Consider the following 26,037-nt stretch of genomic DNA (forward strand, 5'->3'; position numbering starts at 1 on the left):
CACTCTGATAATGTGCGAATGTGTAGCCAATAATAGGGGCAATAACCACACTTTGCCAGCCAAATTTCCTTTATTAGTCTGAACTGCTGTAGTGATTAAAAAAAAAAAAAAAAATGCACATAAAACTTGTTAAAATGTGTCCAACTCTAATCTATTACTATTTACTAAAAATATATAACTTAATACTTGGCAACAGTAAAGTGATTACTCAAAAACTGTTACCTAACTTGTATGAGAATTTTTTAAAGAGTGTTACATGTTAAATATCTTGCTCCTTTGATCCTTTTATTCAAAATTTCATAAACTTGACCCATCTGTCCTATCCCCACATATGACAAGCGTCTTTAAAACAAATAGCACTTACGGATAACAATTGTAATGTTGATTTATTCTAAATTACAAAAACCTTCGACATAATGGCCAAGTTATTTATAAGATGGTATTTTTTAAATGATTACTCAATCAGAAAACAGAATATGAATCAGATGAGTCTCCATTTGGGTTGCCACTTCCAATGCTGAAATCCAGTTGGTTTAAACTCTAAAGAACGCTCTGATCTGCATCCTCACAACCTAAACAAGCCAGTTTATCCAATTATTAATCAGTGCCTCTACTGTTGCAATATTATATGCTGTCCATACACAGAATGAGAAACACTTGTATGTGTCCTCTATCTGCAGGTTTAGGCACTGGTTCAGTTGTGATTGTAGTACCTGTGTTAAAACTAAAGAGCACAGACTACAGTTCCTTTAAACCATGGTCTATATTGGTTCAGCTATTCATTGTTACAAAGCAATAACAACATCAAGATTTTAAAGATTTGACAGTTTATTTAAAATTCATTAGAATTTAATTACTTAATTACATGGAAACTAACAGAACCTAACAGTGTATGAACGAAGGCTCAACTCTGATATATAAAAACATGTGAAGAGCTTATGTTGACTAAGTGTCTATTCTACAGTCATCTCTAAAGTTCGATGCAGAGGTGGTCTGTACAGCAGTAAGGCAAGGCAGAAAACATGGAACATATGAACAAAAAAAAAAGTGATCCCAGAACCCAGGACGGAACAAAGGAAAGTCAGGAAAATTATTGTAAAAAAGAGGTGTGACAAATGAGCAGCAGAGATTACATTCAGAAATTAACCGAACCAAGGTTGTGCTAAAACATGAGATCAATGTACACACCGTTGTTTAACTACAATCAACAAGAATCAAATCATATTGAAGGGATAAGTAGTGTTCATGAAACTCAGAAACTGTTGTAAGTGGATTTCTCACACATCGGGGGCAGCTTCTGGAAAACAAAGAAAATACTTAGCATATCCATAGTACAAAAAAAAAAAGTGCACTATGTAACTTTTCTGGAGGAGTGTACACCACCAGGTTACAGGCCAGGTCTATGAAGAGGTTCATTTATTTTTGTAACGCCCAAAATCACAACAACAGTTGTCTCGAAGGGCGGTGTCCCCACTCACAATGCATTTCAAGGTATTTTTAAGCAATAAAAGAATTACAGTGTAATTGAATAAATGCAGGTGTTACAAAGTGTACCTTTAAGATAACAAAGACTGTACGGCCCAAAGATATAAGTTATTTGTACAGATTAGAATAGTTTTATTGAATTGCAACTAATTCAAGAGAATAGCTTGTTTTTCAGTAATAAAATAAATGTGTACCGGGTTCTTTCAGAGCGTGATCGCTGCCCACCAGCCCGCTCAGACCCTCTGTGTTCCCATTCAGGATCTCTGCAGACAAGTTGTTATTCTGCTGCTCCTCTACTATCCTCTTCTGAAGTTCCTCCTGTCACACAGACACACACAGAGACACACAGAGACACACAAACAAAGACAGAGTTTAGTTGCTTAATTCACTCGTTAAAAATCCATTGTCATTTTGGCTATGAGGGACAAACAAGTCCATACTTCACACATGACGGTGAGCTGCAGTGGCAAATCGTCCACCTTCACAAAGTCGTCTTCATCAGATTTCTGACTAGTATTGCCACTGCCCACCTCCTGTTACAAAGAATAAAGTGATTATGTTCTTTCACTGCATCCATATGGTTTCCTTTTCTTCTCAGTTTATAAATATTATTCTAGATACATTTATGATCCTGTAATTGTCCTTCTAATGCTCTCCTTTCTAAGTGTAATCATTCATCCAAAGTCCTCTATTGCCATTCATTATGAAGAGACAAATTTTGGGCCAGATATTTTTGTTAGGAATTTGATATATTAAGGCAATACACAGCATGCGAATAGGAAAAAATCTCACATTATCATACATATCAATATGAAACTTCTTTAGTAAAAGGGACAAGCCCAAAAATTACAGTCATTAACCATACACAGTTTTTTAGTACAATGGTTGTCAATAAATAAATAAATTAAAATGAAATTTATATTGTAACAAGACATTCAATTTAACAAGTATTGATACTTTTTTGAAAAACTTTTGTTTTGATTTTTATCAGAATAGACCACACAGTAATATTAAAGAAATATTCTATTTACTAAAGTATAGCTCAACAGGTAACCATGTAATTATCAACAGTGCGAAGCCAATCCTTTCAGACCAGGTCCTAGTTGCACTCACATCCACATTGATCATGACAGGGGAGTCTGTATCAGGACTACTGGAGCTGGTGGGGCCTTTGAGGACATTCTGGCTGTGATCAGCTGGGTTGTTTTCTTCTGACGCAGTGGCCATGTCTGATTTACTTCCCTCCTCTCGGGCTGGGTCCTCCTCTGGAACGACCTCCTCACTGGACTCCACTGGAGAGACACCATGAGCTGAAGCTAAAAAAGAAAAAAATAGGACTGAAACAATGACACCAATGTTATTATGTAATCACAAAGAAAGAACAGCTGCTCACCATCTTCTTGCTCCAGGTTCGACGGGTTCTGCTCAGCTTTGGAGTCTAGTGTTTCAGTTGTGGTCATCTTCTGAAAAATATCAATAATAATAAAACGTTCTTCTTCAAAAACAAAATAATGACTAAAAAGAGTTTTTTAATTTGTATTTGTAGGCTTCTTCACAACAGTTGGCCTTTCAAAATTTGTGGCAAAATCAAGTGGGTAGATTCAGTGATACATTAAAATATTGTACAACAATTACATTCTAAAAAAACTTTCCATAAAACAAAAGTTACAAATGTAATTACAGTTCTATGAATCCCAGATTAAATCATTTGTGCACGATTCACTTCATTATAGAGAATGATTATTACAGCAATAGGTTCAACTCTCTATATCGGCAAAAACTGAAAATTAGTTAGCCCTGGTCACTATTATTTCAAGTATGTACATTAGGTCTTGGCATGTTATGTGCTTGTCTGGACTGACCTCTGGATCTGTGTGTCCAGCAGCAGTGACCTGTAGTGAGGTCTGTACATCTACTGGTCCAGCCTCAAACTCCTCCACTTCCTCCTCATCGTTCTCATCCTCACCACTGCCGTAATTTGTCAGGGCCTGGGTCTCTGCTTTAGAAAGACCTTTACCAACACATTAAAAATACATTGACCTTAATATGTACAGTACAATGATTAGATTTAGTAAATGCTTATAAATGGTGCTTACTGATGGACAGAGGCATACCCGCTCTCTCCTCCTCGGCCTCTGAAGCCTCACTGCTCCTGATGTTGTTGTTGAGTTGAGTTTGGAGGTACCTCTCCTGTATATTGTGTACAATGGACTTTCCTTCCTGCTCAGCCTCGTCATAGTCCTGTCACACAATAGCAAAAACAATATCATGTTATATTAAAGTGGCAGCATCACTGGGACATCTTTATTTTATCATTATTAAAAACATGGGCTACCTTGTCTTCATCAGAGTAGTCCAGAGCACCTGGTTTATCCGGACCAACAGTTGCATTTTCCTTAAAAAAAAAAAAAAATTGTTAGAGTTGCAAAAAAATAAATAAATAAAAAAAAAATCCAATAAGGCAGTTGCTTGTTTGTAAGGGCTCAACATGAGGGTGAGAGAGGGGACTGAAAGGGCAGTGCTAACTAAGAGCCATGTTCCTAACTCAGGTCCAGAATTGCATACAGTGCCTTCTCTCACTCTGATGTTCAACCCTGAGGTTGATTCCCAGTAGTTCTTGTTGTAGAAGTTTTGACCTTGTCCAAGAACATAGTATGATCTCAAAAGCGAACATAATACGATCTTTGAGTGTTCAAGCCTCCCTCACTATTCCTACAGAGGAGCCAGAAGAGAAGGTTATATAGTAAATGTAGTGAGACTATGAAGCAGCATAATTTAGACAATGGTATGCCAGGGGAAAATAATGGTGTAAATATGGCTCCTTTGAGACAATGTTAAACTGAGAAATGTAAGTGGGGAATAAATTATTTAATTTCTCTTACAGTTCTCAGCGCATCTGATTGGCAACATAAATTTTTTCCACAATATTTTTTGACAAAGGCCATTTTCCTAAACTAAAAGAACAAAAAAATCAGGTACAAGCCCTTTGCAAATGGCTTTACTTTCATCACTCACTCAAAAACTCAAAAATGGCACTGTGCTACTGGGATGTTGACAGTATTGTGCTTGTGGGTCTGACCTTGGAACCATGTTTGTCTTTGTTAGCATGCTCCTCTCTCCTCCTGTTCTTGTGTTTGGCTGCAGGGCCTGTGCTGCTGCTGCTGCTGCTGTCCAGGTTCTGCATGAGTTTGAAGAAGGCCAGCTCATTGAAGAGGACCTCAGAGATCTCCACCAGGAGGTCCTCTCCACACTCCTTCAGTGTTCGCCCCACAAATTTATTCAGAGAGTCCTGGGACAAGGGAACCAGATTTAATGGTGTGATTTATTAACATATATATAGGACAGAGTAGCCAAAAAACATCAAATAAGAGTACCAGTACTTTAATACAATGAGGACATATTCTCCCAAAAACACTTGACTAAAATGACTCCCAATTCAAACCGAATCTGTTTCTGAACCCTTTGAAGAACAAACAAATGGCTGTTCTTTTTGTGAAGGAAAAGAAAATCAGATTTCAAATTCCATTTAGATTTTTTACGGTACATATAAGGATGGTTCGATAGACAGTAGATTGATTATTTGTTGGGTCTTGACAAATCCCATTTCAAAGCTGAAGCATATTTTACTCAAAATATGATTAAGGAACTTGTAATTAGGTAAAAAAAAAAAAAAAGTCTAGGCACAATTAATATTACAAGCATTTTTGTGGGTTAGGAGTAGAAACTGATCCAGATTCACCTCAGAAAATAGCTGGGTTACAGCTTTCCATTTATGTTTCACAAGCCCAGGAGCTCCAGAGTTCCCTTTTATTAGATGGACAAAAAAAAAAAAAAAAACAAGAAAAAATCTGAGGGTCCCAGCCTCTTATTGTGGTTAAAAATACTAAAATACAAGCAGGAAGAAAAAGGTTTTCCAAAGTATCGGGTAAATATATGGACGCAACCATCAGATTTATGAAAGAAAACACACTAATTCAGGTAAGTATAAATAATGGACTATTAAATGGTATATAGTAGCTTAGAATAGGGTTAAAAAAGCCCCTAAAAAATATCTTGTGCATACAAGACATTATTTGCACACATAGATGGAAGAGGGAGGAGAGCATTAGAGTCCAATTTGTACTATGTCTCCTTAAGTTTTAACTATCCACCAATGTTGATTAAGCCTGTGACCTCTGACCTGCAGAAGCCCTCCAAGCTGGCGGTGGAAGAAGCTCACAAACTCCATGCTCTCCTGGTTCTGCTGGGTGAGTGTGAGAACCATACGTCGCACAGAGGTCAGCAGCTGCACAGAGCACACCTCGTCCATGTTCTCCTGAGAAAGAAGACACACAAGGCATTATTTATGGAATAGACAGGAAAAGGGAAATGGACAATAGGTGTGCAAGGAGCTGTAAAACTGTAAAAAAAACCTTCAAAAGTAAGAAACAAACTAAATGAAAATGTTTGACTTTGTAATTTTTCTCATCCAGAAGAAGTTGACTGAGTCTATCCACTGCTAGTACAATGCTGTTACCTAGGTGGTGGAAATATTTCCTTCAGTTTTAAAACTATTTAATTAAGAGATCTTGTCAATGTGTTCTTACCTTGAGGAAGGGGATCACTTCTGTCATGATAGCTTTGATTTGACGGTCTAATGGCTGAGTGTCAATCTGTGGACAGTTGAGCACAGCAGCTGCAGCTCCTGTACACACAAGATACAATCTGGTTACTTAAGAAACAACAGCACAAACACATGAGCCAGGAAAAAAGATTGACACTTTTGTAACTTGAAATCCATAAGACAGGTTTTTATGTTTTTTTTTAAATTGATCAATTCTTGAAGAAAAGGTTTTTTTTTTGTTGCAGGATTCAGGTATTGTCCTCCATTGGTATTTGATAAATCATAACATTTGTGTAAATCATCTGAACTTTGCAGTTATAAGTATGGCACATCTGCTGCCCATATCCCACCAGGACAAAATTAGAAATGTCACTATATTGGTCAATGCAAGATTTTTTGTTAAATTCTTAAATACAATCATGTTTACTACATTTTAGGGAAAACTGTAGTATAACCTGTCATATGCACTTCAAACTAAGCATGTTTTGTTATTGTGACACTGTACCTTCCACTTCAGCAGGGTGAGTGAGGTGTTGTTCAATGTGTGAAGTGTCAGCGCCCTCTACAGTTGCAGCGGTGCCGTGGCAGGGGTTAAACTCAGCCTTAAGCTTCATGCGCTCATACTCCCTAATCCTGGCCAGAGCCTTGTCTAAATGAATCACAGTGTTGCCTATCGGAGCAGCAGAAGAGCAAACAACAAGCGGGGAAGCAACAGGTTAATGTCAGCAGCATTGAGTTACACTGTAGGGTCCATTGTTTTGTGAATAGGTTCAAATTATTACAGCTCAACTGGCTCCAACAGTGTAAGAAAAAGCACAGTACAGCTTGGTTCAGTAAGATATGGGTTTGGAATTGATGCTAGAGGAGGCAATTGTGTGGACCGATAAAAGGAATAAAGCAGCAATGCCAACATAAAATGACAACATAAACCATGGGTTTCAGACAATTTATTCCTTTCCGATTTGATGGATTTTGTGAGGATATTCCTATTTTAAAATAAGTATGATTTTTTTTTAAATTTTATATTGTATTATTGGTATGACAACAGAGGACCATTGCCAAAATCCTTCAAATCAGGAAAGAAACCTTATGCCTTATGAATAGACAAAGACATAACACTAATGGCTAGGTTAGGTAATGCAAGGCAATAAGGTTAAACTAAGGTTGCATTATGCAATATTTGGGCTTTTACAGTACTTTTGGATACTAGACTATTGGTATTTTGAGTTGGACCTTAAAATAATGTATGAAAAAGATGCTAGTACACGTAAGGTGCTAGATACAGCTGCTAGCACAGGGAAGGGGATTCCAACAGATATATTTTTGCTTCGTTTTCCTGGCATTTTGGCATCTGCATAAAAATGTCCAGTACTGGATATAGTAGTGTGTATGTATATCTTTTTGTTCAACTACCAGAAGTGTTACAGATGATGCTACATGTGTCAGTAGCTAATATACCTAGGTCATCATTGGCAAAGGGCTCCAGGTTTGACAAAGTGGACATGACACTATCATTGCCCACTGACCCTGCGTCTTCCCTCTTCCTGTTCTGTGCCAACCGCAAATTCTTCTCGACCACCTCCTGAAATGCAGAAAAAATGTGGTACAATGAAACCTTAAGTACAGAAAAACTCTTGCAAAACATAAAAGTGTAGACTCGAGCATTCATCACTGAAGAACAAAAGCGTTATTCTGACAAACAAAAGGCTTGATCCCAGTTAGCATAACCCTGGGGACTTGTTGAACAAAGCACTCTTGTCTCATCTGGCACAAGAGAAAGCGATACTATATAGGGTAATTTTTAGCTAATTGAAAAACAATGGAGTGGAGGGAAGAGTAATTGAAACTGGAGAATAAAAGAGCAGCGCTTATGGATGAAAAGTGAGTGCTAGGAGTGAAGTATGTAACATGACAAAAAATTATTCAGCATTTTTTTCCCCCATCATTTCATGATTTTCAATTTTATTTTATCGTATTAAAACAAATGGCTTTCAGTATTAATTTCCTGAGAGATAAAGCAGATCTTCTGAGACCCAGCTTGGAGGCCCAACAGTCTTGGATGTGCAAGTCTCCGTCTATATAGTATTAATTTCTTGAACATAAACAAAATAATAATTCTCATTTAAAACAGTGGTCCACAACCACCTGGCCGAGGACCGGTACCAGTCCGTTACGCATTTGCTACCGGGCCGCACAAAAACAGTACATAATTTATCAGCGACTGCATCTTCTTCGACGTAACTTTCACCCGTCCCTCATGACGCGCTAATAAGCTTGTCCGTAGATATATAATGAAAATCCTGAAAGGAAATCGCCACAGAAATCTATTTGATGTACTGGCAAGTATATTATATCGGCGCTAGATCTGCTCTTGTCCTCCACGATGACGTATCACATATAACACAGACACATCGCCTAAAAGTAGAGCCACCAACGAGTGAAAATGAGCCAAAACAAAAGTCTTTGGAGAGCTTTTTAATAAAGGGGAAAATTACAACTGAGGAGCCAGAAGAGGAGACTACGACCTCCAAGAAAAAGAAAGCTAAATTTAACAGACAATACCAAGAGTCCTACTTAAAATATGGGTTTGTTGCTAGAGGTGACTCTCACACGCAGAGTCCGCTCTGTGTAATATGCGGGAAAAGCAAATTAGGCAATGAAACATTCCAAACTCCTTCAGCACATGGAAGCACTTCAGATTAAAAGATAAGATTTAGAGTTTTTTGAAAGAAACAAACGTGAGCAAGAAGGAAAGAAGAAACAAGTGCAGGGCTCCCACTGATGCAGCAGTTTGGTGAGTTGTATTTTTTATGCACTTTTTTGCCATATATATCTGCCACGCGTAGAAGGCCGGTCCGTGAAAATAAGACCTACATTATTCCGGTCCGTGGTGCAAAAAAGGTTGGGGACCACTGATTTAAAACATGGACATAGTCAAATTTTATCCATTCAAGTCTATCCACTGATCCAAACCACTTGCTTTTATTAAGAAGAATAAATATTGATATTTATAAAAATTTGATCAATTGCAAAGCCCTACAGAGATGTCTTACAGCGTCACTGGTGGCCACACTTTCACTCGGAGTGAGCTCAGACTGGGAGCCAGCAGTCCACACCACAGGACCAAGGACAGGCTCCACTGCACTTTTCTCCGTCAGGTGTCGGGTCACTATGTCCTATACAAGAAAAAAGGACATGACAAAACACTATAACTAAAACTGCATTGTAGGAACATGGTATAGTACCAAAGAATTAACTAAAGGAGATTGACAATTTGGCAAGATCTTGCCCTATACATTGCAGAGGCACAAAATTATGGAATACGCTGCTAGAGCAGTTTCTTTGTTCAGGTCATTGTGACTATATATATATATATATACACACATACACATACACATACACATACACATATACATACTTCAGTTGTCTTAGCTTAAGATGTAATTTGTTACAATTAGTATATTATACAGTATCAACTTTAGCTGCTTTTTTACTATGATTATGAACTCCAGATACGAATATACCCAGCAACAGTAGCTACCACACAAACATATTGTGTAATAGCGTAGTTAATTATACTGTAAATCAAATATTTAACCACAGTTTGAATTAAAACGTTTTAAAGATTTCCAACTATTTTGCGACTTAAGTTTGGAAATATAAACAAATGTATTTAAGTAACTATGAAAACTAAACATTCTAGAATCCCACAAATCTTTTATGGCAATTTTGTACAAGTCTCACCTGTAGAGAGAAGAGCGCCCTCTGTCGTAAGTAGTCAGTGTTGAGCAGCTGCAGCTCGTGGAACAGCTCGATGAGGAAGTGCGGTCTGGACTCATTCTGAGAGATCAGAGTAGCCACCTCTGAGTAAATGGTCTCTCTTAGCGCCTCGAACAGGGAGAAGTCACTGCTAGCATCTAGCACACAAAATGTATTAATGTGTTACTCATTTTTAATTCATTATAAACTTGTATCCATGCAGAAAATTATGTAAAATGGTTGAGAGATTAAAAATATATGGTTGGGAAATAAATATCATGCTGGGGTGGGTTTACCTGGTGCTTCTGTGCATGCAATTCTGTTAGAGAGGAAGGGGGTTCTCCAAGCATAGGCTGTGAGCAGGGGACAAATCATTAAAAAAAGCAAATCAAATCAAGCTAAATAAGAAGGAAATAAACATAAAAATATAAATATGGTGTAAACAAACAGACAAACATTAGAAGCAGAACATAAGAACAACTTAGCATGGACAAGGTTGGATGGACAGAGGAAGGTGCGTGTACCTGATGAAAGGTCATTGGGTTTGTTTTGCTTAGTTTTGCTGTCAAGTTTCTCCTGGGTCAATTTCTCCAGCAGACTTTGATTGTGGATCTTCTGTCGGGACAGGACAGACCTCTGTTGGACAGCGGGGGCACTGCTGCTGGCACTGTCACTGTCTTGACCTGAAAGTAAACAAATATTGCCAGATTGTGTTCATGCTGCCGAATCATCATTGGTTCATCTGAAATCTATTTAAATCTTCAGTAAAATTGCAGCAGTGATTTACATATCCCAAACTGAGGTATGAAGATACAGTTTTTGGTGGTACCTAGGCAGTTGTAGCCTTTGTTTAAATAGAGACATCTTTTGTCTTTTACATAAGTCCTCATTTAGAACTATGGCATGGTTAAGTGCTATTTTACTCCTGGATTGCATGTTTCTTAAGATTAAGGTACACTTTATTGTGCCAGCAGGAACATTGTGTCCTCTGCATTTGACTCATCCTTCAATGTCAAGAGCCCAATTTTTTAAGGTGGTACTGGGTATAAACAGTACAGACAAAAACAGATAGCTGGAAAACTCCTGAACTGGAAAAACATGATTACTTACACAATTCGTTACCATAAAATCATCAACAAACTGGTTCACTAGGGGGGCAGTTAGAGGGGACTGAATATTTCACTCTGAGACAGATGATCGTCCCGATGTGCTTCTTCTGTTACTGTAGCACCTCAGTGGAATTCTATCCCCCTTACCATTGGAGAAGCAACATGTTACAATATCTTTAAGACTCTTTTTTTTTTTAAGTGAATTGAGAACCAGCACTGTTCACACTGACACTACAAATGTTTTATGATGTCTTGTCTCCAATTCATGTCTGTCTATGGGCTCTGTCATGTTCTATGCTCTGAATGTTTGTTAACATGTCTGCATGTGACTGCATAAGTAAATAGTTGTAAATCATTTTGAAGGTACATAGAGTTAACCTGTCTTTGCTCAGAGTGACAATGGCTGCGGTTACGTATGCACTCAAAATCATAATTTATAATATTATTAAAAGGACGTGTAAAATGCAAAACCATCTGGTTTATTTCTGATCATGGTCTCTAATTACTCAAATAAGATTTTGCAGTTTGTATGTCATATAAATAATATTAAAAATATTCAGTGTGTGTGCATGAAAGCAAAGCCAATGTAACATACTACAGATGAAAATTTGTGCTGTGGCCCAATCTGGTGCATTTACAGAAATGTTCATTAATGTGCACTGTCCCTGTCAAATAAATACACACAATACAAAAGCAACTTAGAAAAAATGTTGTCCAGTTAACAACCTTTACCTTCACTGTTCTTGTTGTGCACTTTGTTCCTTCTGCGGCACCTCTTCTGATTGGGCGTCTTGCTTCTGGAGGCCAGGTTAGCTTGTGCACATGCCTTTCGTCCCGTTTTAAAAGTCTTTGTGACAGTGGTTAGGTCGGTGGGGTCGGGCATGCTGCTGAAGCTCTCCTGTGACGCCCGGTCGAAGTCCTGAGGGTGGGGGTGGCGGTGGACAGGGATGGGGGAGGACACGGGAGACTCTGAGGGCTCTGGTTTGGGAGAGTGACGCTGGACGCAGTTGTTCGTGAATGACGTGTTCAGCCAACCAGATGCCCTGGAGGAGATCACACAAAATGTATATTTATATTTTAAATTAATATAAAATCACAATTAGAAGAGTCACAATTAGCAAATCAAATAATCACAGTGTTTCTTGGAGGATCTAATTTGCCAAACCTGTAGTTTAGACCTCTACACTAAAGTTCCGAATTAAAGCTGGGTGGTAAAAATTTTACTGAGATCTTGTTCCTGTGGTGATAAGCTATTTTGGGGATACCATAATATTGTGATTCACCGTTTCTCCCAGCTGTCTACTCGACAGACACCATCAACCTCTCCTTTTGGTTAGCCTCTTAGTGAGAGCTGAATTTAACCAGTTACAGCATTGTGTGTACTTTCTGAAGTAGTAGATGACATTGTATACCTCTTAAAGATAACAGAAAAATAGGAAGTGTACAGAAATTGTAATAATCTGGCTCCAAGAAAAAAAAAAGAAAAGAAAATGTTTGCCATACTGCCCCACGCTTATTTTGTATACATGTGATACTTGAATGTGCACAGTAAATTATATTCAATTTTAAAACCTTAAATAGAAAAACACAAAAATAAATAAATAAATAAAACATCATGGATCCTATGTTACCCTCTGTCAGTGGAGGTGTTGAGTGTGGGCCGCTGCACTGATGGGGGGAAATTCATGTACTCCGTCTTCATTGACATGTTGGGGTCTATGAGGGTCTTCTGGTGCTCAGAACTCTGGTGTCCTGTAGCACCCTGAGGAAAATCACTCATGGACGAAGGAGGGAACAGAGGGTACAAGTTAAAACCTGTGGAATAAAGAGAGGCATATTAGTATTGTGCTACTATTACTGGCATTGAAATTAATTTAAAAAAAGTAATTCAAGTTTCTATAAGGCAATTTTTAATTTTTTTTATTTTTTAACAGTTTTTTGTCTTGTTTTAATGTCCTGCATTTGTATAAAGCACTTTGGTGAATGTGTTGTTTTTAAAGTGTTTAAAGTTGGATTGGATTATTTGTATCATGTTGGAAGTCATCTCATGAATGGTACGCCACCTGCTTGACCCCATGGAGAGGTTAATGGAGGTAATTGTTGAGAAATAAAAATACAAGCAGGTGATGTATCCTCCTCCGGTAAAGTTGGATAGTGTACCTTTAAATAATCAAATTTTGGGTTGTAATAGAAGTTATAGTCCAATTTTGAAACCGTACTGCATCAAATTTAAATTTTTTTCCATACCAAAGAATTGAATACTGTTACCCCACTAAAACCCATTCCCTTAAACATTAAAAATGTATGTCATACCAGGAGCGAATGGTGACAGCGCAGCTGCTGGCATATTGTTGGTTGGAGGTGGAAGGCTCGAGGAGAAAGGAGGAAAGACCCCAGGAGAGACTGAGCAGGAATCCTGAGATGAACCATGCTTCTGAGTCTGCCAGCCCGCTGTCGATGAGGTCACTTGCATTTGCTGGTGCAGAAGATCGTTTAGAACTTGTTTTAACCTGAGAAGCACAAAAAAATGTATAGTGAGAATTAATATGTATTCTATTATAAAGATATTCCAGTTAAGCTTCTGACCGTTGCACATTGGTCTGCTGCCATGCCAGCTGGGTGTAGCACTGGTTGAGTTGGTGCATGATCAGATGCACTTGTGGTGAGGACACATTGTTGGGCAGAACACTGTACTGCCCAGTCAGCAAAGTCTGCAGCATGTAGGACAGAGTCTGCATGGGGAAACGAAAGATAAGAAAACATGTATCAATGCACATGATTAGTTGAGGCATTGCAACATAAAGTCACTTTTTAAGGTAAGTTTCCAAAGATCACTGTGCAAGTGGTACATAAAGGCCAGGCACATTTATTATGTCAGAATAGTCACAGCAACAGTGCAGTTTCCAAAAACAGCCTATAATAATTAAGATTTTACAAATTAGGATTTTTTTTTTTTTTTCACAGGGCATTTGTTTGGGTTTTTTTTCTGCATTAACAGTAAACCCTAACATTTCTGAAAATAGAAAAGTGAGATAATGAATCTGTGATGTAAACCTACCTGCTGGTCCTGCAGGAGAGTCTGGCACATACTGGTGCTGAAGTCCAGCTGTCTCTGCAGCTGGCTGACCTGCTCCTGCCAGTGACAGGAGCCCTCAGCGAATGACAGGTCTGAGGCCCAGCGTAGGTTCTCCTGACGCCTTGTGCTCTGCTGGCCTGAGGACTCATTCAGGTTTCTGCTCTGTTCAGTGTTGGCTTTAGAGTTAAAAGAATGTCCATTAGCTCCATTTGAGAAGTTTGAGGGAGGTTTCAGGTTGCTAGAAGAAAAACAGTATTTTAAAATTATCCAAATGTACATAGAACAAAGTAAAAGAAAATATAATACTGCACACAGTATTAAAATAATTGCTTATATACTGCAGTGCCACTGACCACCCTTGATTGTTCCTGTTGCTGTAGGAGCGCTGGTTTCTGTTGGAGTAGATGTGAAAGTCATCATCTGAGCTGCTCTCTGTAGAACCTTCATGTTCCTCTTCCTCCTCTGCATCCATCCCGTGATAACCATCCGCCTCATCATCATCAAGGTTGCAGGGAGTTGAACCCCAAGTTGCCATTGTTCTGAGGTAGAAAAAATTGTTACATTTTATATTTCATGTGCATAGATACTTTACCACTCTCCAAAAGTGCTACCTCTCGTCTCTGCTGATGGGCAATGTGGTGGTGATGTCATCCTGTTCCTCAGTCCTGTGTGTGGAGTCACTGTTGCCACTGCGTCTCTGGTGTTCGGCCATTAGACACTCCAGATGTTTCCTGCGCTGCCTCAGCTCCTCTCGCAGGATCTGGTGTCGCCGCATCTCAGACCAGAGCTACAAGGATTTTATGCATGTGAAACAATGGCCTACATTTCTACTGTAGATTTGTGTGACTGAGCTTATTCACCTCATTGTCAGTGACTGAGGATGTCGCTGCTTCTTGAGAAGTGGGTTTGAGTCCAGAAGAATTGCTTTTGGTTCCAGAACATGGAGATACCTGTACAGCAGCAGGAGTGGATACAGCAATTGGAGCTTTTCTTAGAAGGCCCTGCTGATTCGCTGTGCCCAGCTGACTTGCAGTGCTAGACAAAGATGACTGAAAATACAAGCCAATTTAATAAAACACTCATCATCAAAGCATTTTAAAATGTAGATATGCAAAAAACAGAAGAAAAAGGAGGAACCACAAGCATACCTGTAGATCAGGGCAGGCCCACTGCAGATCCTGAATTTTGCCCTGGATTTCCATTAGCCTCTGGCGCTCCTCATGGAGCTGCTTCAGCTCCTCTTTTTGCTGACGCAGCTTCTCCTCGTATAGTTTCTCTCTGTGTGATCAAGAGCATCAGTCAGAAGAGTGTACAGAATGAGTATACTATACAAAGTGTGACCCTATATGTAGGCCACAGTACCTGGCTTGACTGGACAGAACCATGTCTCTGGGATTCTGTTTGGCTCCAGACCCAGTGGACCTGGTGTTGTTGGGCTGCTGATGTAACGTCTCATCCTCATTCGCTGTCGTCCCGTCTGTGTCATCACTCTGAAGGCGACAAAAATAAGTTGGAGTTTAGTTTTTCAAGAAAACAACATATGAAAAACCAAATAAATCATGATAAATTACAAATAAATATGGTGGGGACTTAATCTAATTTCTACTGGTGATTTTTCTCACCTGGACCATGGCCACCAGCTCTTGTAGCTGCCGCAGTTTCTGTTTGGCTGTTTGGTGTTCAGCAAAAACTCCATCATTGCCCAGACTGCTCCTGCGACTGGACCCTGAGGCCTCGCTCTCTCCTCCAGCAGCCTGTGCTCCTTCTTCAAGACCATCCTCATCATCTTCATCCTTTATGTGGTTGAATGAGCTGTCTCTGTTGTACTGGCAAGCTGAAAACAAAAAAAGGTTTAGTATTATGGTTTCCTATATTATTTAGAGATTTACAGACTATGAGTGTATTATTTATTATTATTTAGCCTGTTTATGAGCAGATTCATCAACCTCATTATGGTACATTTCTCATTTCAAATTCTATTTGATTGCCCGTATTATTTTTAACATTACTTCAAACAAACTTGCTTAGTAGCATACCTATAGCAGATGGGATGTTGAGGCAGCGCAGGTTAGCTGCTGACCGGTTGTTGATCTCACATTCTGTGTTCAGCCTCCCGTCGCGGTTGTTTGCACTCCTCAGACTGTGGCTGTTGGTCAGGCTGTTCAGGTCTGACCAGTTACCTCCACGCTGAGGATTTCTACATGGATCATCACATGGAACATCAAATACTACTTACATAATCATTCTGCGGGCGAGTAATTTGATCCTTTCCTCTGTAATTTAACCCTTAGCTCTATGTAAATGCACTGTACCTTATGTTTGTGACAGGCTGGCGGTTCTCCTGCTCAGAGTCAAACATGGTGTCTAACATGGATCCATCCTCAGTCTCATCCTCCTCTTCATCATCATCTTCTTTCACGTTGACTGCATCCACCATCATGTCGGACGTCTGCTCATAGTACTGAACCAGCTCCCGTAACTCATTCAACCGCTTGTGCACCTCCTTTAGCTTCCTGTGACAGCAAAAAGGAAAAAAAACGTATTGAAAATAATTACATCAACTGCCTCTAGTCTACCAATAGAAAACACAAGATCTAACAGGTGGGACTACACAAGGACTAGCAGGATGTTTACACCAGTTGGCTGTAAACTGATAGCTGCCTATTCAAAACCTACGTGATGCTTTGTACCTGAGCTTGTCTGTTGAATTCGAGCCGTCTTGGTGTTGGGTGAGCGTTGGATGGAATGAAGTTGAAGCTGAAGCCCCATTAGAACATAAAGCAGAGGCACAGTCTGGAGATCCTGCCAAGCACTGAGACGATAATCCCCGACCTGAATCAAACAAAAGTAGGAATTCAGTTATGCTGATTATTAAAAAAGTATACCTAAAAGAATGAAATGTAATCTATATCAACAAATGCTTTTATTTGCATTTGTGTTATATTTATATGAGAAATAGAAATCAAGATGAATGTCCAGTGCCATAGACACAAATTGTGTTATAGTTAAGTATAATATTATAATGTTGTATTATGATGTACCTTGGTGGCATTTAGTTAAATAACTTGTTTTACATACAATTATTATTTTCTTACAGGAGCTATTGTTAAGTGTCTGATCTCTGAGGGAGTGCAGTTCCTGTAGGATCTTGTCCATAGTTTGTTTCTTGTCTTGCAGTTCTTGGAGCTTTGTAAGTTTGGCACAGGCTGCAGTGGCTCCCGCTTCCAGACCGGAGTGGGGCCCAGACCCAGAGTGAAGGAGGGGTCTGTGAGGTGGGCCTGCAGCCTGAGGGGAGCGCGACCAGCTCACCTCTCTAGATAAGGACAGGCTCTCTGCTTGACGACGATTGTCTGGTACTGCTTTGGACTGAACAAAAACAAAGCAGTTTTTATATACAGAAGTATTTAAATCCTATATATTTTTATATATATATTTCATTGTAGACTAACTGCTTTATACACTGTACCCGTGAGTCCTTTAGCTGGTTGTGGAAACGCTGAATCAAGTCATTCAACTCGTCATTTAGTTCTGAAGTAATGCTTATTCCGGAGACACTGCCAGTGGTTTCAGTTACAACTATAGAACAAACAAACAAAATCAATTGACAGAGATGAGAGAGGTATATTCCAAGATGACAATGCCAGGATTCATCGGGCGACTTTTTTTTGGTCAGGCTGTGAGTGTGTGTGTCTATATATATATATATATATATATATATATATATACCCCTCCCCGAACCGCCACCTTAACGTGGTGGAGGGGTTTGAGCACCCGAATGATCCTGGGAGCTATGTTGTCGGGGGCTTCATGCCCCTGGTAGGGTCACCCATGGCAAACAGGTCCTCGGAGACGGGTCTGACTAAGAGCGGTTCAGAAGCCCTTCATGAAGAAAAATACAACAAGGCAGTTTACGTCGCCCGGACTGGCGTTACCGGGGCCCCACCCTGGAGCCAGGCCTGGGGTGGGTGCTCGGCAGCGAGCGCCTGGTGGCCGGGCCTTTCCCCACGGGGCCCGGTCGGGCCCAGCCCGAAGAAACGACGTGGGGCCGTCCTCCCGTGGACCCACCACCTGCGGGAGGAGCCATGAGGGGCGGGTGCGGAGAGATCCGGGTAGCAGTCGAAGGCGGGGACCTCGACGACCGGATCTCCGGACATGGAGACTAGCTCTGGGGACATGGAATGTCACCTCGCTGGGGGGGAAGAAGCCTGGGCTTGTGCGGGAGGTTGAGCGTTACCGGCTAGATATAGTCGGCCTCACCTCCACGCACAGCTTGGGCTCTGGAACCCATCTTCTTGAGAGGGGTTGGACTCTCCATTTCTCTGGCGTTGCCCGCGGGGAGTGGCGGCGAGCTGGTGTGGGCTTGCTCATTGCCCCACAGCTCAGCCGCTGCGTGTTGGGGTTCACTCCGGTGAACGAGAGGGTCGCGTCCCTGCGCCTTCGGGTCGGGGACAGGTCTCTCACTGTTGTGTCGGCCTACGGGCCAAACAGCAGTGCAGAGTACCCGGCCTTCTTGGAGTCCCTGGGAGGGGTACTAGACAGTGCACCAACCGGGGACTCCGTTGTTCTCCTGGGGGACTTCAACGCCCATGTGGGTAACGACAGTGACACTTGGAGGGGCGTGATTGGGAGGAACGGCCTCCCCGATCTGAACCCGAGCGGTGTTTTGTTATTGGACTTCTGTGCTAGTCACAGCTTGTCCATAACAAACACCATGTTCGAGCACAAGGGTGTCCATCGGTGCACATGGCACCAGGACACTCTAGGTCGGAGGTCGATGATCGACTTTGTTGTCGTGTCATCTGACCTCCCACCCGCGTGTCTTGGACACTCGGGTGAAGAGAGGGGCTGAGCTGTCAACTGATCACCACCTGGTGGTGAGTTGGATCCGCTGGCGGAGGAGGAAGCCGGACAGACCTGGCAGGCCCAAGCGTATTGTGAGGGTCTGCTGGGAACGTCTGGCGGAGCCCTCTGTCAGGGGGGTCTTCAACTCCCGCCTCCGGGAGAGCTTCTCCCTGATCCCGGGGGAGGTTGGAGACATGGACTCCGAGTGGGCCATGTTCTCCACCTCTATTGTTGATGCGGCTGCTCGTAGCTGTGGTCGTAAGGTCTGTGGTGCTTGTCGCGGCGGCAATCCCCGAACCCGGTGGTGGACACCGGAAGTAAGGGATGCCGTCAAGCTGAAGAAGGAGTCCTATCGAGCCTTGTTGGCTCGTGGGACTCCTGAGGCAGCTGATGAGTACCGGCAGGCCCAAGCGTGCCGCGGCTCGGGCAGTCACAGAGGCAAAAACTCGGGGTTGGGAGGAGTTCGGGGAGGCCATGGAGGAGGACTATCGGACGGCCTCAAAGAGATTCTGGCAAACCGTCCGACGCCTCAGGAGGGGAAAGCAGTGCTTCACCAACACTGTTTACAGTGCGGGTGGAGAGCTGCTGACCTCGACTGGGGATGTTGTCGGGCGGTGGAAGGAATACTTTGAGGATCTCCTCAATCCCACTGTCACGTCTTCCGAGGAGGAAGCAGAAACTGGGGACCCAGAGGCGGACTCGTCCATCACCCTGGCTGAAGTCACTGAGGTGGTTGGCAAGCTCCTCGGTGGCAAGGCTCCGGGGGTGGATGAGATCCGTCCTGAGTACCTCAAGTCTCTGGATGTTGTGGGACTGTCTTGGCTGACACGTCTCTGCAACATCGCGTGGCGGTCGGGGACAGTACCTGTGGAATGGCAGACCGGGGTGGTGGTCCCTCTGTATAAAAAGGGGGACCGGAGGGTGTGTTCCAATTACAGGGGAATCACACTCCTCAGCCTTCCCGGTAAGGTCTATTCCAGGGTGCTGGAGAGGAGAATCCGACCGATAGTCGAACCTCGGATTCAGGAAGAGCAGTGTGGTTTTCGTCCTGGTCGTGGAACACTGGACCAGCTCTATACTCTCCATCGGGTCCTCGAGGGCTCATGGGAGTATGCCCAACCAGTCCACATGTGTTTTGTGGATCTGGAGAAGGCATTCGACCGTGTCCCTCGTGGTGTCCTTTGGGGGGTGCTCTGGGAGTATGGGGTCCGGGGCTCTTTGCTAAGGGCTGTCCGGTCCCTGTATGACCGGAGCAGGAGCTGTGTTCGCATTGCCGGCAGTAAGTCAGACCTGTTTCCCAGTGCATGTTGGACCTCCGCCAGGGCTGCCCTTTGTCACCGGTTCTGTTCATTATATTTATGGACAGAATTTCTAGGCGCAGTCAGGGGCCGGAGGGGGCCTGGTTTGGGAACCACAGGATTTCATCTCTGCTGTTTGCAGATGATGTTGTCCTGATGGCTTCTTCGAGCCAGGACCTGCAGCAGGCACTGGGGCGGTTTGCAGCCGAGTGTGAAGCGGCTGGGATGAGAATCAGCTCCTCCAAATCCGAGGCCATGGATCTCGACCGGAAAAAGGTGGTTTGCTCTCTCCGGGTGGGTGGTGAGTCTCTGCCCCAAGTGGAGGAGTTCAAGTATCTCGGGGTCTTGTTCACGAGTGAGGGAAGGATGGAGCGTGAGATTGACAGGCGGATCGGTGCAGCGTCTGCAGTGATGCGGTCGCTGTATCGGTCCGTTGTGGTAAAGAAGGAGCTGAGCCGGAAGGCGAAGCTCTCGATTTACCGGTCAATCTACGTTCCTACCCTCACCTATGGTCATGAGCTTTGGGTAATGACCGAAAGGACAAGATCGCGGATACAAGCGGCTGAAATGGGCTTCCTCCGCAGAGTGGCCGGGCGCACCCTTAGGGATAGGGTGAGGAGCTCGGTCACACGGGAGGAGCTCGGAGTAGAGCCGCTGCTCCTACACGTTGAGAGGAACCAGCTGAGGTGGCTCGGGCATCTGCTCAGGATGCCTCCTGGACGCCTCCCTAGGGAGGTGTTCTGGGCATGTCCCACCGGGAGGAGGCCCCGGGGAAGACCCAGGACACGCTGGAGGGACTATGTCTCTCGGCTGGCCTGGGAACGCCTTGGGGTCCCACCGGAGGAGCTGGAGGACGTGTCCGGGGTGAGGGAAGTCTGGGAGTCCCTGCTTAGACTGCTGCCCCCGCGACCCGGCCCCGGATAAGCGGAAGAAAATGGATGGATGGATGGATGGATGGATGGATATATATATATATTATATATATATATATATATATATATACACTCATATACATATATCAATATTGATAGTGAAATACTGACAGTGATGTAAATTGTACTATATACACCACAACAGTGTAGTGTATATCTCACCAGTGTCCTCGATGACAGCCAGTGCTTGCTCTGCACTGTGCTGCATTGCCATCAGAGCTTCCTGCCGACCCTGCAGGACCCGGAGTTGCTCCTGCTGCTCCAGCATCTTCTTCAGCAGTTCATGCTGCTTACGCAAGTTCTCCAGCTCTTCCTTCTGGTCAGCTGGCACCGCCTCTGACCTAGCACCCTGCAAAATCCACAGCTACATGAATAAAAGAAAAAAATGCTGAACATTATGAAGAAGTTTGAATTTTGTTCTTCATTTGTTTAATAGTGATAATACTAAAACATGAACATGAAGGAGCTGTATTTCCACAAACATGTCAATTTGCACCTGCAACCCCATACCACAATTGATCTTGGCCATCATGGCCATCAATAATACTAGGTTAATTAAAGGAAACATTTGTTTATGTAATAGATTAACAACACTAAAGCAAAAGCATATAAGACAATTCTGTAACAGGCTGCTTCAAAAGATTGTAATGTGGGGGTCATACGCACCATGACATTGGAACCATCTGTAGATCGTACTTCGATATTTAGAGAGGTGCTCTCTGCCAAAGAACCTGAACCCACAGCAGAATCCAGGGTCCCCACCTCATCATCATCCGTCTCCCGGGCCTTCACACAAAATACACAAAAATCAACAGGTAAATTAGTGCAATTTCATTTGGATGACTTACTGCCTACACATTAAAAACGTATGACGGTTGTGATGATACATGCCATGCCCTAGTTTTACAGTTATACATCTTTTCTAAAATGTACTTTTACATTTGAATATTTTAAAAAAGACTGACCAGCATCTTCTGTAGAAAGCGTAGATAGGACCTCTCCTGCTCTTTAAGGTCTTCAATGAGAAGAGAGAGCCGCTCCACATTAGCTGGGACATCATTCTTCTTTACCAGGTCATCCAACATGGAGTTAGCCTTACTGATACCCTCTCGGATCTGGACCAGTTTACTCACCACCTGAAGCCATACGAAAACATTCAGTTAGTGTAAAACACACTGAGGGTGATCAGGCAGATGTGACTGCAGCTCTAACTGGTCTAAAGAAGGGCAGAAAACTCACCCAGTACCAAGGGTAGCATATTTATAAATTGGCCTATATACAGTGCACCGGCTCTCCCTCTCTTTATCCTACTTTTCATTCCACAGAGTAGTGGAATGCAGTAGAATACACTACACATTATACACCTGTATTTTGCAGTCATTTAATAGTTTGAATTTTGATAATTTGCAGAATGTTATTTATTATCCATCCATCCGTCCATTATCAGGTTTGCAGGGACAGCAGTCTAAGCAGACTTCCCTCACCCCGTATGCTTTATCCAGCTCCTCTGGTGGGAACCCAAGATGTTCCCAGAACATAGTCCCTCCAGCATGTTCTGGGTCTGCCCCGGGACCTCCTCCCGGGGGCACATTATTATATCCAAAATAACATTATTATTGTTTTCCAATGGCAGGATAAGTGAAACCTTTTGATTAAATAATGATTATTTTTTTGTCACAAGCATTTTTATTTTTGGACAGTGACATCTGAAAACCAAAATTGCACTCTACTTTAAAAGGTGTACTGTGTAACTTTTTTCTTGGGGGTCCAAGTATATTATATATACTTTATATAATATTTATCAAAACAGGCAGATAACTCCACCAGGCCAGGTTACAGGTCAGATCTATGGAGACGTACCCCACTCACAATAATAATAATATAATAATATTTTGGATCAATGAAGTAAATGTAATTAAATAAATCTAAGATACATAACGTAATGCCATACTGTGGAACATTTCTGAAAAAGCAATAAGATCCATGGAGAAGAAGAAGAAAAGAAAGTTACATAGTGCACTTTTAAATAAGCAAGGTGCCCACAAAACTGCTTCATATTACAATCAAATAACAGTAATATCATGATGGAATATTTAGCTGAAACAAGATACCAACCTGGCTGCGGTCAATTCTGGGTGCCTCTCTTTCATAATCCCTTTGTAATAACGTATCTCGCTCTGAGCTTCTACGCCTGGGTCGTGGTGTGTCTTTAGTCGGGAGCAAAAGGGCCAGAGTATCCCTATGTCCCAGAGTCTGTTTCTTGGTTTCCTTGGTGATGGCTGGGGTGGCTGGGGCAGAGGAGGAGGGTGGGAGCAGCTCCTTTTTGTTGGTGTTAACGTGCAGTGGTAAGAAGTTATAGGGTTTCTTGTTTTCACAGGCTAACTGCCGCTGATTGTTGGCGGCTGTCACACGACCCTGAGAGTCACTGCCAACACTTCGCTGCTGAAAAAAAACAAAAAAACAAAGACCATTTTTATTATGAAGTGTTTGCAATTAAACAATTAAAGCAACACTGTGTAAGTTTTTGGAGATGGCACATCACCCGCATGATTCCATGGAAATATAAAATTAAAACCATGCCATACTGTGGAAGACTATAGTCAAGTCATGCTTGTTTTTTTTCCATAGTAAACAAAAAATGAAATACTGTCAACTGGACAAAACATCCATTAATGACTTTTTGTCCAGTTGACAGAATTAAATTCTTCGTTTATTATGTTTGCATTGCATCTCCAGTCCGGTGGATGCAAGTATTCTGTATAGTTAAAAATAATGTGAGGGGCTCAAATTCTGGTCTCACCTGTGCTGCTTCAAAGGTGGTGACCACAACAGTATGAGTGTGAGTATCACACCACAACAAAACGCAACAGTTGCATTCTGGATCACGTTAAAAGCCCAATTCGAGAGCGCTTGAAACAGGAGGTCACAGAGCAGCTCAACTCACACTCTAGAGTGGGTTGAGAACAGTGTGAACACGGTCTCGGGCCAACCTATGCAGTCCGTGGTGACGGTAAAAGTGCTTGGATTTGGGGGGAAAAAAACCCATCAAACCATGTATATTTGTATGAATGGGTGCTGCAGAGCTGCTGTTTGACATGTTCGTCTGATGAGGCAATTTGGATCAACTTAATATCAGAGCAAGCAACAAAAATGGGGGGGGGGGGGGCAACATGCTTTAACTTCCCTGTTTTTTTGGCTAAAAAGTTATGTACTGGGGTTTTAGCTTTCATAATACAAGTCAATATGTATGTACAATGATGACAATATACAATTTATAATAAGAACATTGTCAAAACCCTGCAAATCAGATAAAAGTGTACCATTTTTGCACTTTTGTGTTCTTTACTCTATACCTTTATACAATGTGTGAGAGTTTAGCATGATGAAATACCTCATCCAGGTCGGTGAAATTAATCCTCTGTCGCAGCTTGTCTAGTTCTGCCTGGTCTGGAACTGACATTTGTGTAGTGTATTTGATGTGTGGAAAGGAATGAGGAGTGCGGGTTCTCCTGCGTCCAGCTCCAGGAGTCGACTCTGGTGAAATATCATTGGTCAAGCGGCTCTCTACCACAGTGGCAGAAAGCTTTTTCTTGTTTTTCTCTGAGGAACGGTTAGCCTTTTTTTGCTGGACACCCCAATCCTTAAAGAGAAGGAAAAAAACATTTATTTTGGTTGAATATTGCAAAATCTGAGCTCAAAAAAGTAATTGAGAAGTGTATTTGATACTCTGGGGAGCTGGTCTACTAACCATGTTGTTGAGGCATTCCAAACTGCCATTTGTTACAGTCCAGTTGTGCAGTTCGTCAGTGCTGCCATTAAAAGATTCTCCTGTCGCCATTCTTTAAAACTTACTGCAATGTAAACATGAAATTCAAAAATATAAAATAAAACATCACAATCTGTTTTCCATTTAAATTATAATGAATGTGGGCAGCGTTATTATTTAACAAGGTTGTGTTATGTGGGGCAATACCATTTCTGTGAATAGAATCAGAATCTATTCCGGGAATAGAATCCCAACCAAAAACCTTTTGCAGTTACTGTTTTCCCACGATGCCCAATTCAGTATCTCACAGTGACACTTTTATGGCAACTGTAATCTTGTCACACTGTAATGTTACATCTCTTCATTGGTCATTAACGTTATTAGCTGTCTGTCACTGGACTACTGTGGAAGCCCGCTCAGTTTCCCGGGGAAAAAACAATGATGTGATGCCTCGTTTACAATCTGTACAGTCAAATTATGCCCAAATTAAAGGGGAAATGACATGTTTTAAAACTGAGATTAGAAACAGTGATTTGACAGAACATTTATTACAACATTAGATCGTTGGATCAAATAAATCAATGTTGCAGTCAACAAAAGCGTTCCAGTGTAATTCTCTTTCAAAAGTAGGAAACAAATATATTAATACGCAGAGCAGTGCAAAGTTATCAGCAGAGCTTGTTGAAGTAACGTTAGCTTACCAATGCTACTCAAGTTAGCTTTCAGCTCATCAGACGCTAACTTTAACAGTCTCGACACAGTTGAAAATAACAAATGTCTTTCCTGTTAGCTAACGTCATGCCCAATCACTAAAACAATTCTATTTGGCTTTACTAAATGAATTGAAAATGGCAAAAACGATCATCGCAACCAGCTAGCTAGACATTCAATTGGTCAGTTGGTTTTGTTTTGTGGTAGCGTTCGTTCATGCAAGTTGTGATGGCATAAGTTACCTGAACCTCCGCTAATGTTGGTTGCCTGGTTGAACAATTCCGTGTAGCCGTTAAACTAACTACCGGCACGTTTTATTTCTATCTATACTGGAGCCACATAGTTGAAAATATAGCCACTTGCTGTGCCAAATTGCTGCAGATCAGATCTTCACATGAACTAGCGTTGCCTGTTGTACCAGTCACCGCCGCGACACATTCCATGGCGCTGTAACCG

At 41.9% G+C, this 26,037-nt stretch overlaps 1 protein-coding gene across 6 annotated transcripts; it reads right to left on the reverse strand.

Moving 5' to 3' along the window:
* Window positions 1-810: 810 nt before the first annotated feature.
* Window positions 811-26,016, reverse strand: pcm1 (pericentriolar material 1). Of its 6 annotated transcripts, none has more exons than XM_033969774.2 (40): window positions 25,824-26,016; window positions 24,853-24,955; window positions 24,496-24,744; window positions 23,220-23,543; window positions 22,070-22,240; window positions 21,771-21,890; window positions 21,267-21,453; window positions 17,499-17,608; window positions 17,128-17,398; window positions 16,723-16,864; window positions 16,345-16,545; window positions 16,069-16,229; window positions 15,655-15,866; window positions 15,395-15,522; window positions 15,181-15,310; window positions 14,893-15,081; window positions 14,644-14,819; window positions 14,386-14,571; window positions 14,015-14,270; window positions 13,543-13,688; window positions 13,270-13,466; window positions 12,588-12,771; window positions 11,689-11,999; window positions 10,372-10,530; window positions 10,144-10,200; window positions 9,833-10,005; window positions 9,142-9,264; window positions 7,547-7,670; window positions 6,594-6,758; window positions 6,072-6,169; window positions 5,666-5,800; window positions 4,565-4,774; window positions 3,821-3,880; window positions 3,582-3,726; window positions 3,348-3,496; window positions 2,879-2,948; window positions 2,599-2,801; window positions 1,926-2,018; window positions 1,680-1,803; window positions 811-1,297 (listed from the first exon to the last, which is right to left on the reverse strand). In XM_033969774.2, exons 2-40 carry the CDS (start codon window positions 24,940-24,942, stop codon window positions 1,278-1,280), a joined length of 6,249 nt encoding a protein of 2,082 aa, XP_033825665.1. In that variant the 5' UTR covers window positions 24,943-24,955; window positions 25,824-26,016; the 3' UTR covers window positions 811-1,277. The 6 variants fall into 6 exon arrangements, with proteins under 6 accessions (XP_033825665.1, XP_055088515.1, XP_055088478.1 ...); XM_055232540.1 differs by having other exon boundaries at window positions 3,600-3,726; window positions 23,220-23,546; XM_055232503.1 differs by having other exon boundaries at window positions 2,879-2,945; window positions 23,220-23,546.
* Between the last annotated feature and the right edge of the window lie 21 nt (window positions 26,017-26,037).

The sequence above is a fragment of the Periophthalmus magnuspinnatus genome, chromosome 1, assembly GCF_009829125.3.
Source record: "Periophthalmus magnuspinnatus isolate fPerMag1 chromosome 1, fPerMag1.2.pri, whole genome shotgun sequence".
Taxonomy (NCBI): domain Eukaryota; kingdom Metazoa; phylum Chordata; class Actinopteri; order Gobiiformes; family Gobiidae; genus Periophthalmus; species Periophthalmus magnuspinnatus.

Excerpts from the sequence above, each read along its gene's own strand:
- pcm1 (XM_055232201.1), bottom strand. The coding sequence starts at position 24,942 with ATGGCGACAGGAGAATCTTTTAATGGCAGCACTGACGAACTGCACAAC. Across the intron at positions 17,609-21,266 it reads GGCTGTCATCGAGGACACTG|TTGTAACTGAAACCACTGGC; the intron begins GTGAGATATACA and ends TTTGTTCTATAG. Across the intron at positions 16,230-16,344 it reads CAGCCTGTCACAAACATAAG|AAATCCTCAGCGTGGAGGTA; the intron begins GTACAGTGCATT and ends TGATCCATGTAG.